The sequence below is a fragment of the Cricetulus griseus genome, chromosome 9, assembly GCF_003668045.3.
Source record: "Cricetulus griseus strain 17A/GY chromosome 9, alternate assembly CriGri-PICRH-1.0, whole genome shotgun sequence".
Lineage (NCBI taxonomy): Eukaryota > Metazoa > Chordata > Mammalia > Rodentia > Cricetidae > Cricetulus > Cricetulus griseus.
In genome coordinates, this window is record NC_048602.1 from 6,762,741 (window position 1) to 6,777,610 (window position 14,870).

The following is a 14,870-nucleotide window of genomic DNA, read 5'->3' on the forward strand; positions in this document are numbered from 1 at the left end:
GGCTACAATGGTGAGGCCAAGGGGATGGATGGAGCTGGGAAGAGGCCGGTAGAGGGAGGACCTGGAGGAGGGACCTGCAAGTGGGCGGCACACACAGGCTGTCCACTAAGGTGTGCGAAACAGGGCAGGACCTGTGTTGGAGCTGACCTCTCCCTGTGTCTCCATGCAGAGGCCTTAAGGACATGGAACTGGACACGTCGTCCATTGAGAAGCGATTTGCCTTTGGCTTCCTGCAGCAGCTGTTGCGCTGGATGGATATCTCCCAAGAGTTCATCGCGCATCTGGGTAGGAAGAAGTCCCTCCCTGATTTCCATGTCACCTGTAAAAACTCACCGGGGCACCGGGGCACCCATTTCTCCCAACTGGTATTTACGGAGCATCAGTTATGGACCAGACTCTGCCCTGGACGATGGGGATGGATGACAGGGAGCAAGGCAAAGACCCACATCTGCATCCCTGTTCCGGAGTCAGACACTTAGAGTCACACATAACTAAACCGTGTGTTCTAGGAGGTGTCCACTGTTGGGGGGAGGGGATGTAGAGAACCAGGGGGAGTGTGGAGCCAGCTGTCGTTTAAATAGGGCATTCAAGGAGGAAATGGATGACACTGTGACATTTATACCAACACACCGGGGACAAAGGGAGGCATTTGGGCATCTGGAGGGTGTCCCAGCAAACGGCTTGTGAACCCCCGCCCCTGGTCTCAGGCTGGAGCAGCGTGACTACAGGGGCGGTGTTAGGACATGGAATGAGGCAAGCTGGGCTTTGTGGGTAGAAGGGAGATAGAAGCTTGTCCTTTGGGCAGAGATGGAGCCACAGGAGGGCTCTGAGCAGGGACCTTGCTCGGGTGGTCAGAGGCTCTCTGTCTTGACTGTGGCCAGAGCAGATATGAAGGAAAGAGAGAGAGGATCATCTGCCATCATTCCCTGACTCTGCCCTTTGTATCCTTCCTACCAGAACATTCTGGCTTCCTTCACTTGAACCTACAATGATCCCTTCTTTCCCTTCCCCACAGAGGCCGTGGTCAGCAGTGGACGAGTGGAGAAGTCGCCACATGAACAGGAGATTAAATTCTTCGCTAAGGTGGGAGGTGGGCTCAGAAGCTGCAGGGGTGTGGTCTGAGAGAGTCCCTGTATTCTTCCCCAGCCCATCCCCCATTTCCTTCTCCACCTAGATTCTGCTTCCTTTGATCAACCAATACTTCACCAACCACTGCCTCTACTTCCTGTCCACACCGGCCAAAGTGCTGGGCAGTGGTGGCCACGCCTCCAACAAGGAGAAGGAAATGATCACCAGGTGGGCTTCCCGTGACCTCTGACCTTACCGGATTATAATCCCAAACCTCTTATTCCTGACCTCAACTCTTATGGGCTCTCATGGGTGTTTCTGCCTTGAGATATTCTGGAGTGACTGACTGTCCAAGTTTCCCCACACTAAAGGGGTTTCCCAGGACTTAAGTGTGACACAAACTGGTCACTCTGACAAAGGCAGCCTCACTGCCATCACCTCTACTGTCCAGTTATTGCTGTGACTGTCTTTCCTTGAAGTACTGAGAATTGAACTTTACATATACTAAGTAAGCAGTCTACCACTGAGCCACGCCCCCAGCCCCTCACTGGGGGATTCTAGGCAGGGGCTCTACCACTGAGCCACACCCCCAGCTCCTCACTGAGGGATTCTAGGCAGGGGCTCTACCACTGAGCCACGCCCCCAGCCCCTCACTGGGGGATTCTAGGCAGGAACTCTACCACTGAGCCACGCCCCCAGCCTCTCACTGGGGGATTCTAGGCAGGGGCTCTACCACTGAGCCACACCCCCAGCTCCTCACTGAGGGATTCTAGGCAGGGGCTCTACCACTGAGCCACACCCCCAGCTCCTCACTGAGGGATTCTAGGCCATCACTCTCTCTAAGAATGAGCCACTCCTGCAGCCCTTGCCTGTGACTTTCAAGCTTGGTCCCTGTCTCTTTATCCCTTGCTCTGCCTGCCATCCCACCTCTGTGTTCTGTCCTTTTGGTTCCTGTCTCCTCTGATCATGTCACTTAGTTGGTCTCCTCACTCCCTGCTCCCTTGTCCTTCTGTCCCTCTCTCTCTTTCTTCAGCCTCTTCTGTAAACTTGCCGCTCTTGTCCGCCACCGAGTCTCTCTCTTTGGTAAGTAGCCCTGCCTCTGAGCCTTTCTGCCGGGTCTCGCTTGCTTCCTCCGTCACCAACTCCACCTGGAAGAAAGAGCTCCAGCTCCAGCCTCCTTCTGATGCTTATTTTTTTTCTCCGAACCTGAACTGGGTCCTTCTGGAGGTGGGGTAGTTAATCATGCAGGTCACTGTCCCACTCAGGGACAGCCCTGAGAGGTCAGAGCTAGAAGGAAGAAGGGAGGAAAGGAGGACAGTCAGAGCCGGGGGGGGGTGGGGGCGGGCACGGACACCCAGGGGATTGTGGAAGCCCAGATTGGGTAGATGTGGGTAACACAAACCTGGTCAGGCAGAGAGGTCAGAGAGAAAGGGGTTGTGTTACCGATGTGAGGAGGCGCTGGCCTTGGGGCCCCTCCTTCATCCTGACCCGTATTTGGTTCCCAGGGACAGATGCCCCAGCTGTGGTCAACTGTCTTCACATATTGGCACGCTCCCTGGATGCCAGGTATGGCTTGAGGGTACCCAAACACACTTGAATCGTGTCCCCAAACCCAAGTCCTCCTATGCTTTCTGAACCCCAGCCTAGGTGACATGGTGAGACTTCATGTCAAGAAAGAGGAAGGGGAGGAGGAGAGGGGCGAAAAGAAAGGGGAGAGGAGGAGAGGGAACCGTTCTGCTTCTGCAGCTTCAGCTCTGCACACCCCCCCCCCCAGGACGGTGATGAAGTCAGGCCCTGAGATCGTGAAGGCTGGGCTCCGCTCCTTCTTCGAGAGCGCCTCCGAGGACATTGAGAAGATGGTGGAGAACCTGCGGCTGGGCAAGGTGTCCCAGGCGCGCACGCAGGTGAAGGGCGTGGGCCAGAACCTCACCTACACCACGGTGGCCCTGCTGCCTGTCCTCACCACACTCTTCCAGCACATCGCCCAGCACCAGTTCGGAGACGATGTCATCTGTAAGGACTCCCGACACTGAGGGCAAGGGGCATGGGGTGGGTGTCAGCTTGACCAACACTGTCCATCCTGAGGTGTGTGGTGCAGTCATCAGGTGTTGGAACATAGGCTTTCTTGCTGTAGACCAAAGCACACAGTCAGTCAAATGTAGGGAACAGAAGGTATTAACTAAGATATGAATTAGAAAACCACAGTGGTGGTGCACACCTGTAAATCACCTCAGCACTCAAGAAGCTGAGGCAGGGGGACTACTGCAAGTTTGAGGCCAGTCTGGGCTATATATAGTGAGTTATAGGCCAGCCTGGGCTAAAGCAGAAGAAAAACAAGGACTGAGGATATGCAACTCAGTGGTAGATTACTGGGCTGTACTGAGCAGTAAAGAGCTGGGAGCAAGTCTCGGTGATAACTTTCCTAGAATTCAAAAAGAAAAGCTAAAAGCATGGCTCTGTGGTAGAGCCCCTGCCTAGAATCCCCCAGTGAGGGGCTGGGGGCGTGGCTCAGTGGTAGAGCCCCTGCCTAGAATCCCCCAGTGAGGGGCTGGGGGTGTGGCTCAGTGGTAGAGCCCCTGCCTAGAATCCCCCAGTGAGGGGCTGGGGGTGGCTCAGTGGTAGAGCCCCTGCCTAGAATCCCCCAGTGAGGGGCTGGGGGTGTGACTCAGTGGTAGAGCCCCTGCCTAGAATCCCCCAGTGAGGGGCTGGGGGTGTGGCTCAGCGATAGAGCCCCTGCCTAGAATCCCCCAGTGAGGGGCTGGGGGTGTGGCTCAGTGGTAGAGCTCCTGCCTAGAATTCCCCAGTGAGGGGCTGGGAGAGTAACTCAGCCATAGATCACTTGCCTAGCATGCACACAGCACTTGGTTCCATCCCCAGACCACACATTCACCCAAAGTAGATTCAGCTTCCTGCACCAGAGACCTAATGACCCTTGATCACTGTACATCAAACTAGCTAGACGTTTCGTTCTCATGAATGTAGCAGTTCCCAAGGTAGAACATAAAGTCCTAAGAGCAGAAGGTGAAGTTCCCTCTGTCTCATTGCTTTGCCTTCTCCAAAGCGTTGTCTTTCCCTCATGGTGTAATATCCCAGACAGGGGGAGAGGTGGAAAGTACTGAGGAGTTGCTTCAGCTCCTATAAGGAGCAGTCTAGAAGTGGCCCCGTTAGTCAGAATTTCTCACTGTGATGGACTATCCGAAAGAAACAATTCAGATGGAGGACGGATCTATTTGGCTCACACTCTCAGAGATTTCAGTAATTGGTCACTTGGCTTCAGTACTTTGGGTTGCAAGCTGCTGGCCTCATGGGAACCAGGAATCCGTGACATTGAGATAAAGAGGCAGGGGAAAGACATACCCTCCAAATGACCTGTCCCCCAGGATCTACTTCCTTCAATGTGGCCCTGCCTTCCACAGGCTCCATCCAGTTATGAATCCACCAATGGCATGACACATTGGTGAGGTCAGAGCCCTTATGATCCAATCAGATCTCAAAAGTTCCATATCTGAACATCACTGCCTTGAGCCTGACACTTGTGAGCCATTGTGGGAAACACTTCACAACCAAATTGTAGCAGGCCCCGTTGCTTCGGGAAAGAAAAAAAAAAAAAGTGTGGGTCTGTAGAGAGTGTAGAGCATTAGAGGCAGTTCTAGCTTGGGGTGGTTTTTTAAACATTTGTTATTTTGTGTAATATGTATGGTGTAAGCATGCCAATACAGTGCATGTGGGGGGGGGTCACGGAACAGTCTGAAGGAGTTGGTGCCCTCCCTCCACCATGTGGGTTCTGGAATTAAACTCAGGTTGTCAGACCTGATGGAAGGTACACTTGCTCACTGAGCTATCCTGCTGGCCCTTGTTTTGTTGTACTATTTTAGGTTTTGTTTCAGTTTCTCAAGACAGGGTCTCTCTGTGTAACAGCCCTGGCTGTCCTGGAACTCGCTCTGTAGACCAGGCTGGCCTCAAACTCACAGAGATCCACCTGCCTCTGCCTCCTGAGTGCTGGGATTAAAGGTGTGCATCACCATGCCCAGCCCAGGCCTTCAACTCTTGATGCTCCTGCCTCCACCTCCCAAGTGCTAAGATGACAGGCATGCCTCACCACACCCAGCTGTCCTTAAGTTTTAAAAATTCATAATCCCAGAGGTTGGGGACAAGAACCAATTGGAAAAGTACCATTTAAGCCCAAGGACCTGGGCTTGGATCCTTTCTGTCCTGACAAAAACCATATGCAGTGGCATGCACCTCCAATCTCCGTGCTGGGGAGACAGACAAGGGTATCCCTGAGGCTCACTGGTCGGCTACACTAGCAGAAAATGTGAGAGACCTTGCCTCAAAAAACATGGTGAGCTGGGCCTTTAATCTCAACACTTTCGAGGCAGAGGCAGGTGAATCTCTGTGAGTTCAAGGCCAGCCTGATATACATAGAAAGTTCCAGGTCAGCCAGGGCTATATAGTGAGCTCCAATCTAGCTAAATAGCTCACCACTAGCTACATAGTGAGATCATATATAGTGAGATTATATATATATATTATATATATATATATATATATATATATATATGTGAAAGAAATTGAGCAGTTGGCTGCTTTGACCTCTGGCCTCCACATGCATACACACACCAGGACACATACTTGTATCACACAAACACACACACATATCGAAGGAATATACATGCTGTGACGTCACTTCCATTGTATTTGCCTCACGGCGTTTGTACAGTCAGTGAGGTTCTTACATCGGCCCTCTGGGAGGTGGAATCACACCCGAAATCACACACTCCTGTGTGTGTGTGTGTGTGTGTGTGTGTGTGTGTGTGTGTGTGTGTGTGTTGTTCCTGGTTCCTCTTTTCTAACTGCTTTTTGAGAATTAATGCATTTGAGGATCGGGTGTAGTCCACTAGTAGAGCACTTGCCTAGCCTACGTGAGGCTCAAGTTCCATCCCCAACACCAAAAATAATTTTAAAAAAGGGAACTCATTTGATCCTTGAACTGTCCCGTGTGGCAGGTACTATAACGATCCCACTTTACAGATAGGAAGCTGAGGCCAAAAGAGAAATGGGCCTTGCCCGAATTGCAAAGCAAAAATGGCAGGGGGCTCTACGGCTTCATCTCTTACCCACCAGCCGTGTGGTGACAAGAGAAGGTGGTAAGGAGCGGGCTGGCGTGGGTGGGCACAACCCGGACCCTCACTCTCCTTCCCCTCTCCCCAGTGGACGACGTGCAAGTTTCTTGCTACCGAACGCTGTGCAGCATTTACTCTCTGGGCACCACCAGGAACCCCTACGTGGAAAAGTAAGAAAGTTGGGACACACTGTGGGGCTTAGACGGGCATTTTGAGGCTGTGGGGGGAGGGAGGGAGGGAACATGTGAAGTGGGGTGGGGGTGCAAAACTGGAGATACTAAAATCGTGGACCGGCCACTGTGCTACGGTAGCCGAAGTTCACTCCAGAAGCCACAAGAGGGCGCGCAGTAGAAAGGCCAGGAGTAGAAACAGGGTCCGGGAGAGAGTGGGAACCGGACCTTCGCTGACTAAGGATGCTTGAGTGGCGTCTCCCTGGGGAACCAGCTTGACCTTGCAGGAGACTTGCAGAAACGGGGATCACTAGAGGGGAGCATTTCAGTTTGCGTACAAGTCTTTGCAAGGCACGCAGCGAAGGGTGCGCCCAAGAGGGAGAGGCTCCGGAGAGGCCCCGAGGGGAGCTTCTGGGCTGAGTGGGGCTGGTACTGGAGACTCAGCCGAGGGGCGCTTGGAAGCTAACTGCAGCCCTTCTTCCAGGCTGCGGCCAGCCCTCGGGGAATGCCTAGCCCGCCTGGCTGCAGCCATGCCAGTGGCATTTCTGGAGCCTCAGCTGAACGAATACAACGCCTGCTCCGTCTACACCACCAAGTCTCCTCGAGAGCGGGCCAGTGAGTTGTGTGGGCAGGGGCAGCTTTCAGGGTCACGTGAGAGCCGCCCTCCGGCTAGGGTTGTCCCTAAATCTGTGTTGTGAGGGTCTGAGGATTCTCCGGGATAGAAGTGTTGCAGGGCCAGAGCTTGAGGAGTCCTGGCCATGCTTTAAGGGGCCACCCGAAGCCACTCCGTGGGGGAGAATTAGGGGTCCAGAGGAACTCAGGGCTGTGAGTTCTGTCTTCACAGACCCGGGGTTAGAGCCAGGTGTGGGTCTCAGAAAATATCCAAGCAGGAGACTTGTCCTTTAGTCGTGCTGTGCTCCCCAAGCCCAGCCAGGTGTGCTGGCATGAGCTTGCATCCCCAGCATCTAGAGAGGAAGGGGCAGGAAGGTCAGAAGTTCAAGGTCATCTTCACTCCTTAGTAAAATCTAGTCTAGCCTGAGCTACATGAAACTCAGTTTCCCCCATTCCTCCCCAAACTCAGTTTCCCCCATTCCTCCCCAGCCCATGGAGGGGAACAGTGTGAGTGTCAAGGGACAAAACTGGAGTGTAGCACTCTGAGACGTGAAGCCAGCACACGCAGCTGGCTGTGACGGCACAGCCATCATCTCTGGAGGCTGAGGTGGGGAGATGCCGAGCTACAGGCCAGCTTGGGCCACTTCACTGTCTCTTACCTCAAAAGGGGAGGGGCGTCAGGGTTGGAACATGCTCTTTGCAGATTGCCACATAACAGAGGTAGCGTTTGGTGATCTTAGGGGTGAGAGGTTCTTAGGGTTCAAGCCGTGCCTGAGACCCTGTCTGGGTTTTTAAAAACTGGGATCCTTGCTGCGGAAGTTCAGTGAGGAAGTTCCATGTCATTCCAGGCATAGGTACACGCCCTTAGTCCCAGCACTCAGGAGGCAGAGGCAGGTGGCCCTCTGTGAGTTTAAGGCCAGCCTGGTCTACAAAGTGAGTTCAAGGCCAGCCTGGTCTACATAGTGAGACAAGTTCCATGTCAGAAGTATATTTTAGGATTGGGGTCAAATATTGCATACAACTGTGACTTTAGGGGTGGATCAGGTTTGGGGTGTAAAGTACTTTGGGGGGCCACTGGTCTCAGTGGGAGGCTTGTGAAAGGAACCTGGGTTGGTGGGTGAGACAGGAGGGACGGGGTCGCGGAGACCCTTCTAGGTACAGGGTGTCAGCTGGGAGTGACAGTTGGCACACCCTGACCTATCCCTGTACCCCAGTCCTGGGGCTCCCCAACAGTGTGGAGGAGATGTGTCCTGACATCCCGGTGCTAGAGCGGCTCATGGCAGAAATCGGGGGGCTGGCCGAGTCCGGGGCCCGCTACACGGAGATGCCACACGTCATCGAGATTACGTTGCCTATGCTGTGCAGCTACCTGCCCCGCTGGTGGGAGCGAGGGCCTGAGGCGCCCCCACCAGCCCTGCCTGCAGGGGCTCCACCGCCCTGCACAGCCGTCACCTCCGATCACCTCAATTCCCTGCTGGGGAACATCCTTCGGATCATCGTCAACAACCTAGGCATCGATGAGGCCTCGTGGATGAAGCGGCTGGCCGGTGGGTCTGCCGTGGCTCTCCCCAGGGGGGCAGTGAGGTGGGGGCCCTAGAATAAATAGGAGGCCCTGAGAGAGTATCTATCGGTTGGGGCTGTGTTGGAGGTCAGAGGTCAGGTGCGAGCGACCCCCCGCTGCCCGGCCTCCTGCAGTGTTTGCCCAGCCCATTGTGAGCCGTGCCAGGCCCGAGCTCCTGCGTTCTCACTTCATTCCTACCATTGGGCGACTGCGGAAGCGTGCAGGGAAGGTGGTGGCCGAGGAGGAGCAGCTGCGCCTGGAGGCCAAGGCCGAGGCTGAGGAGGGCGAGCTCCTGGTGCGGGATGAGTTCTCCGTGCTCTGCCGTGACCTGTACGCCCTCTACCCGCTGCTCATCCGCTACGTGGACAACAACAGGTCAGCAAGGCCCTGGCCTGACTCCGACTTCCTCACCCGCCATGGACTCTTCCAACCCCACCCCAGCCCTGTCCAGCCCTTCCTTCCTCCCTTAGAGCTGGGGAGCTAGCTGAGTGGCTAAAGTGGTAGGTCCTGAGTTTGAACCCCCAGACCCATGTGAGGTGGACACAGCTCCACACATCCGGAATCACTGTCCTCCTGTGGTGAGATGGGAGGTGGAGACGGTTGGCCAGTGTCTGGAAACCTGTAGCCTCCTAGCCTGAAGCCCGCTGAGGTGGACAACAGAGAGCCTGTGTCTCAAACAAGGTAGCAAGGGCCAGCACCTGAGGTCGTCCCGTGACTTCCCTGTGCACGGTGGCAAGTGTCTACACGCACACACGCACACACACACACACACACACACACACACACACACACACACACACACACACATTCAGCCTTCCTGGTTTGTCCCCTCTGTTCCTTTACCCCATGAGGGTTATACCATCCACTACAGGGAGACTTATTACACACACACACACACACACACACACACACACACGCACACGCACACGCACACGCACACTCACACGCACACGCACACGCACACGCGCACGCACGCACACGCATGCCGGCACTGCGTCTACCTGTGTGCAGAATTAAGTGCCTGGCTTAATGTAGTGAAGCCCAATGGTCAGGCTTTCCTTCCTGGAGAGAAGAAAGGAGTGTTGGTGGCATCTGCTCAGCCTAATAATCCCCCAGGAACATAGGTCTTCAAGAAAAAGATTTACGAAGGTGTCAGTTGCTAACTGATATCTTCCTAAAACCAAAAGCACTAGTTAGGGAGCATGAACTCCAAATTCCCACCCAGATTGAAAAAGATTGCAAGGTTGCCTTGGGCTGCATGATTGATTAGCTATGTCTGCCAGGGGGCAGAAATGGGAAGGAAGCAGTGGTGTGCACGCTGTATAAGCTCCACTCCAGATTTTGACTGCACGTGAACTGTGACCCATCGCCAGTGGTGCACGCCTTTAATCCCAGCACTTGGCTTGCAGAGGCGAGCAGATCTCTGTGAGTTCAAGACCAGCATGCTCTACAGAGTGTGTTCCAGGACAGCCAAGGCTACTCAGAGAAACCCTGTCTCGAAAAACCAAAACAAAAAGAGCAATATGCTACAAAAGACGCATTTATCCTCCTGTCCACGGCATCAGTTATCTACAGTTCATAGTGGCTAAAAAATTAAATAGAAGATTCCAAACTGGATAGCTGAAGCTCTGAGTTCCAAGTCCTCCTGGTCTGAATAAAAAAAAAAAAAAAAAGTCTAGCAGGACATGGTTGTGGAATTAAAAGAACCCCACTATTCAGGAGGCAGATCTCTTTGACTTTGAGGTAAGCTCCTGGCCTGGTCTACATAGTGAGCTCCAGGCCAGCCAGGGCTACAAATTGAGATCCTGTCAAAAAAAAAAAAAAAAAAAAAAAAAAAAAAAAAAAAAAGTCTGAATTTTTAGTTTTTCACAGAACTGACCAGATTCCCTTAAAATACTCCACCCCTCTGCTGAATGTCTCTTGGTTCCCATGAACTCCCCTGAGTCTCTCTGGGTGGGCCTCTCCCTTGGGGATCTCTGTACACCTCACCCATCCCTTCCTGGACCCCAGGGCACATTGGCTGACAGAGCCCAATCCCAACGCTGAGGAGCTGTTCAGGATGGTCGGTGAAATCTTCATCTACTGGTCCAAGTCACACGTGAGTGCCCATCCATGAGGAGACCCCACCCGCGCCGCAAGCCCCTGCCCTGCCACCCTCCTCCCCATCAGCCCCCTGGGAGCTGATACCTGTGGGCGCTTTTTCCCGGTCTCGGTCTCGGGGTCTGAGCTCCACAATGCTTCCTCCACCAGAACTTTAAGCGCGAGGAACAGAACTTTGTGGTCCAGAACGAGATCAACAACATGTCCTTTCTGACTGCCGACAATAAGAGCAAAATGGCCAAGGCGAGTACTTAGCAGAACTGGGGATGAGGGGATGGGAGCACTCCCAGGACTGCTTCCTTGGCCCCTCCTGTTTCAGTCATCTCCTGTTTCAGTCATATCTCCTTTAGCTCTCAGGGCACACTTCTTCTTCCCTCCTCCTCCTCCTCCTCCTCCTCCTCCCCCAACTCCATCTTCCTCCATCTCCCCATCTTCCGGATTTCCTTCCTCCCTCCTCTTCCCCCACCTCCCTATAGTCACTTTTCCCCCCTTCCCTCCTCCCCCCCCATCGCCCTCCTCTCTACTTCCTCATTTCCCTCCCTCCCTCCCCCCATTACCTTCCATCCCCCCCCCCCCCGTCTCCCATTTCTCCGTTCTCTCCCCATTACCCCACACCCTCCCTTTCTTTTCTCTCTGTTCACGACTGTCCTCTTTGGGGTCATAAAGAACAGCCCCCCCGCCAGGTCAAGGTCTGGAAATGCTCAACTAAAGGATGGGTCCTGGGGGTGGGTGGGGGGCAGAGGATCCAGGGTCCTGCTAGCTTGGAGTTGGGTCTGGGGCTCTCTGTCCGGCCGGGGTAACCCTTCTTGTCTCTGTCTGCAACCTGTTGTAGCAGGCGGGAGACGTACAGGTCAGCGCCACATCTGGAACCTTCTGCATGGCTTTTGGCCAATACCTGTTCCCACCCAAAGCCCCACCCTCTCAAACCCGCCCCTGTCCCCACCCTTTGTCCTTAGCTCCTGGCCCCCACCCTCTATCCTCGTTGTTGTCTTCCTCCCCCACCACCCACTCCTTCCCCCACTCTCCAGCTTTGACCAGTTTTGACCAGTTGTTGAATTGAATTATTTCTCTTCGGGGTTTTGGTGGGTTTTCTTTTCTTTCTTTCTTTCTTTTTCTGTTTTTCTTTTTTTCTTTTTTTTTTTTTTTTTTTTGGTTTTGTTACCAAAAAAAAAAAAAAATGCATTGTGGGCTGATTTCCAGGGGATGGAGTGGCTGCATGGTTGGGGGCAGCCCTGGCTGTGCACAGGTGAATGTTTTGGGCTCTGGAATCCAATGGATATGGGGAGAGCCCAGTGATGGTTGTGAGCTGTGTGACTCTTGCCAAACGCCATCTTTATGAGCCTCTGATAGCATCCAGCCGATGGTCCCCAGGCCCAGGGCTCTTTAAAGATTCAGAAATGCTGCATGTGAGGACTGGGGGGGGGGGAGCATATCTTGCACTCGGGCCATGCTCGGCATTGCCATGGATGGGGCTGTGGCCGCAGCTTGCCACCGGGACTTCTTGTCGGCATGACTGAAGAGTAGCCTTGGCCTGGAAGAGGTCTGCACCCAAGACTCCCGAACATGGCTGTGGGACTCTGTGTTCCGTGTTTTGGCTTCCAGATCTTAACAGATCTCTCTTGCATCGGCTGTCCCATCATGCCCTTGTCTACCCCAGTCTTTCAGTGTCTCCCCCTCTCTTCCAACTTATCTCGTCTCTTGGGGCTCTTTGTGGACCGACATCTTTGTTTTGTTCTTGGAAACTTGGTTTGGGGGTGTGAAGTGTGGTGTGGAGCATGATAGACATGGGAGTCCAGAATCTTCTTGGAGATCACTGGAGCTTGAAAAAATCAGGGTGGCAAACAGGGCTCTAGTTATAGGTGGGGAACGCAGGTTCTGGATGGGGTGGGGCGGTTGTGGTCAGGGCTGTGGCACAAGGTGAGTAAGGTCAGGGTGGAAATAGACGGGTACTCTGATGTTAGAGAGGGTTGCTTGCTATACAGGCGAGGGGCTGGGTTGTGTAAAATGGCTGTAGGTTGGGGCTGAGGTGGTGGGGTGGGGACTTGGGCAAGCACTGAGTCTGGTGTCTCTACAGTCAGGTGGCTCGGACCAGGAGCGCACCAAGAAGAAGCGCCGGGGTGACCGGTACTCGGTGCAGACATCTTTAATTGTGGCCACACTCAAGAAAATGTTGCCCATCGGACTGAACATGTGTGCTCCCACTGACCAGGACCTCATTGTGTTGGCCAAGGCCCGCTATGCCCTGGTGCTTGCCCAGCCCCGCCCAGTACCCCACCCTGCCCCTGGGACCCCAGTGAACCCCCTAGGATCCAAGGGAACTTCTCAGAATCCTACTGTAGGATTCCCTAAAGCCACGCAGGACCCCAACACTTCCTGAACCCTCTAAGATGCTCTGAGCCTTGCCCCAGGCTGCTGAGGACCTCCACCCAAGAAACCTAAGGATTAGGGCATATTTTAGTGCTCAAATGCAACCAGAGACCCATAGGACTCCACTAAGCTGTCAGGACCCACTGGCCTGTCCCCCACAACCATGTTATAAACACCCTCATGATGCCCTCCAAGACACCTGGAGTCTCTGAACTCTCCATCAAGATGCCCCCCACCCAAATCTCCCAAGACTCACTGAACTCCTTATAATTCTCCATACACCCTCATGACTGAATGTCTGGGATCCTGGGAGACCCTCTGCTAACCTCCTTTTCTTTTCAGACCTCTGCTGACACCCAGTCAACATTTGTGGCTCAAAGCACTGCCTCCCAGAATCCTAATGCCCCCTTCCCCAGGACCATCATTCCAACCTCTGAGGTCCCAAAGGGTCCTAAGGATCAACTAATCCAGCCTCTAGAACATCTTAATCCCCCTCAAAAAACAAAACAAACAAACAAACAAAAAAAAACAAAACAAAAAACACCATAGGGCCCACTTCTCACCCATACATAGAATGGCAAGATGATAGCTCCTTTCAGCCTCAGGACCACTAAGAAGCCCTCCAGGATTCTGCCAAGACCCCTCTAAGCACCAGACAGCTTCGTACCCACTAGGCTCCTGAGGGCACTTGAATTCTCCTGTTGCATTGCAGCAACCCCTTTCCTGGGACTCTGGAGGCCACTCCTCAGCCTTCACCTCCTAGGAGATGCAGTGTCCTCAGGACACTGTGGAGCCCTCCAGAGCCCCCATGACCCTCACTTTGAGCCTCGAGTCACCCAGCTAACTCTTCTTTTGGCCCCGTGTAGCCAGACAATTAATTGACCTTCCCAGCTTCCTATAACCTCTGGTGACTTCGCCGGTTACCCTCATAGCACCCTGTCACCTCCCCTGGTCCTCCAAAACTCCCCATCCTACTCAGCCCTGAAAAGCCCCTCTTTGGGCTGCTTGGTTTTTGATGGTGTCCCCTCTCTCTCTCACACACACACTCCAGGCTCACTAATCCCTTCTGTCCCTTCATGGTGAGCCCGTGGCTCTCCCTAGACATCAGCCCTAGGCCCGCAGTTATGTTCTTCTCCGTTTTCCTAGGTCATACCCATCAGGTCCTGGGGTCAGACCTAGAAGGGGGAGGGCTGTGGGTCATGGAGGAGGGTAAGGCCTCCACAGTGACCCAGTGGACCTTGTCTTCCCAGAAAGACACAGATGAGGAGGTGCGTGAATTCCTTCAAAACAACCTCAACCTTCAGGGAAAGGTACGTCCTTCGTGGGGAGGTGTGTGAAGCACCAGGCATGGAAGGAGGGACCTTTTATTATTATTATTATTATTATTAAATTACATTTGTGTATTTAGTGTGTGTGTTGGCAAGCATGTAGAAGTCAGAGGACAACTTGCGGGAATCGGTTCTCTCCTTCTACCACGTGGGTCCCAGGGATTGAACTCAGATCTTCGGGCTTAGCAGCAAGGGCCCTGGTCCATCTTGCCAACCCTGAAGAAGGACCTTGGTTCTCGGGCCGCACCTAAGCGTGCCAGGAGAAAGGCGGCGGGCGGGCAGCCGGGGAGGAGCCTTCACGCAGGCCTTCCGTTCCCCTCAGGTCGAAGGCTCCCCGTCTCTCCGCTGGCAAATGGCACTGTACCGCGGTGTCCCAGGCCGCGAGGAAGACGCTGATGACCCCGAGAAAATTGTGCGCAGAGTCCAGGAAGTGTCCGCTGTGCTCTATCACCTGGACCAGGTGGGCGGGGCCTGGTCTTGAGCCTGTGGGCGGGTCCTGGTCTTGGGTCTGTGGGCGGGGCCTGGTCCTGAGCCTGTGGGC

General features: G+C 53.9%; 1 protein-coding gene across 1 annotated transcript in view; it reads left to right on the forward strand.

Annotated features, from left to right (window-relative positions):
• Nucleotides 1-14,870, forward strand: part of Ryr1 (ryanodine receptor 1) — a 124,587-nt gene that overhangs the window by 63,194 nt on the left and 46,523 nt on the right. The window contains 16 exon segments of the mRNA XM_035449535.1: nt 170-285; nt 1,016-1,083; nt 1,175-1,296; nt 2,102-2,151; nt 2,574-2,634; nt 2,843-3,081; nt 6,280-6,361; nt 6,846-6,976; nt 8,188-8,520; nt 8,669-8,909; nt 10,545-10,632; nt 10,785-10,877; nt 11,470-11,484; nt 12,709-12,879; nt 14,252-14,311; nt 14,652-14,789. Coding sequence (XP_035305426.1) covers nt 170-285; nt 1,016-1,083; nt 1,175-1,296; nt 2,102-2,151; nt 2,574-2,634; nt 2,843-3,081; nt 6,280-6,361; nt 6,846-6,976; nt 8,188-8,520; nt 8,669-8,909; nt 10,545-10,632; nt 10,785-10,877; nt 11,470-11,484; nt 12,709-12,879; nt 14,252-14,311; nt 14,652-14,789 — 2,008 coding nt within the window.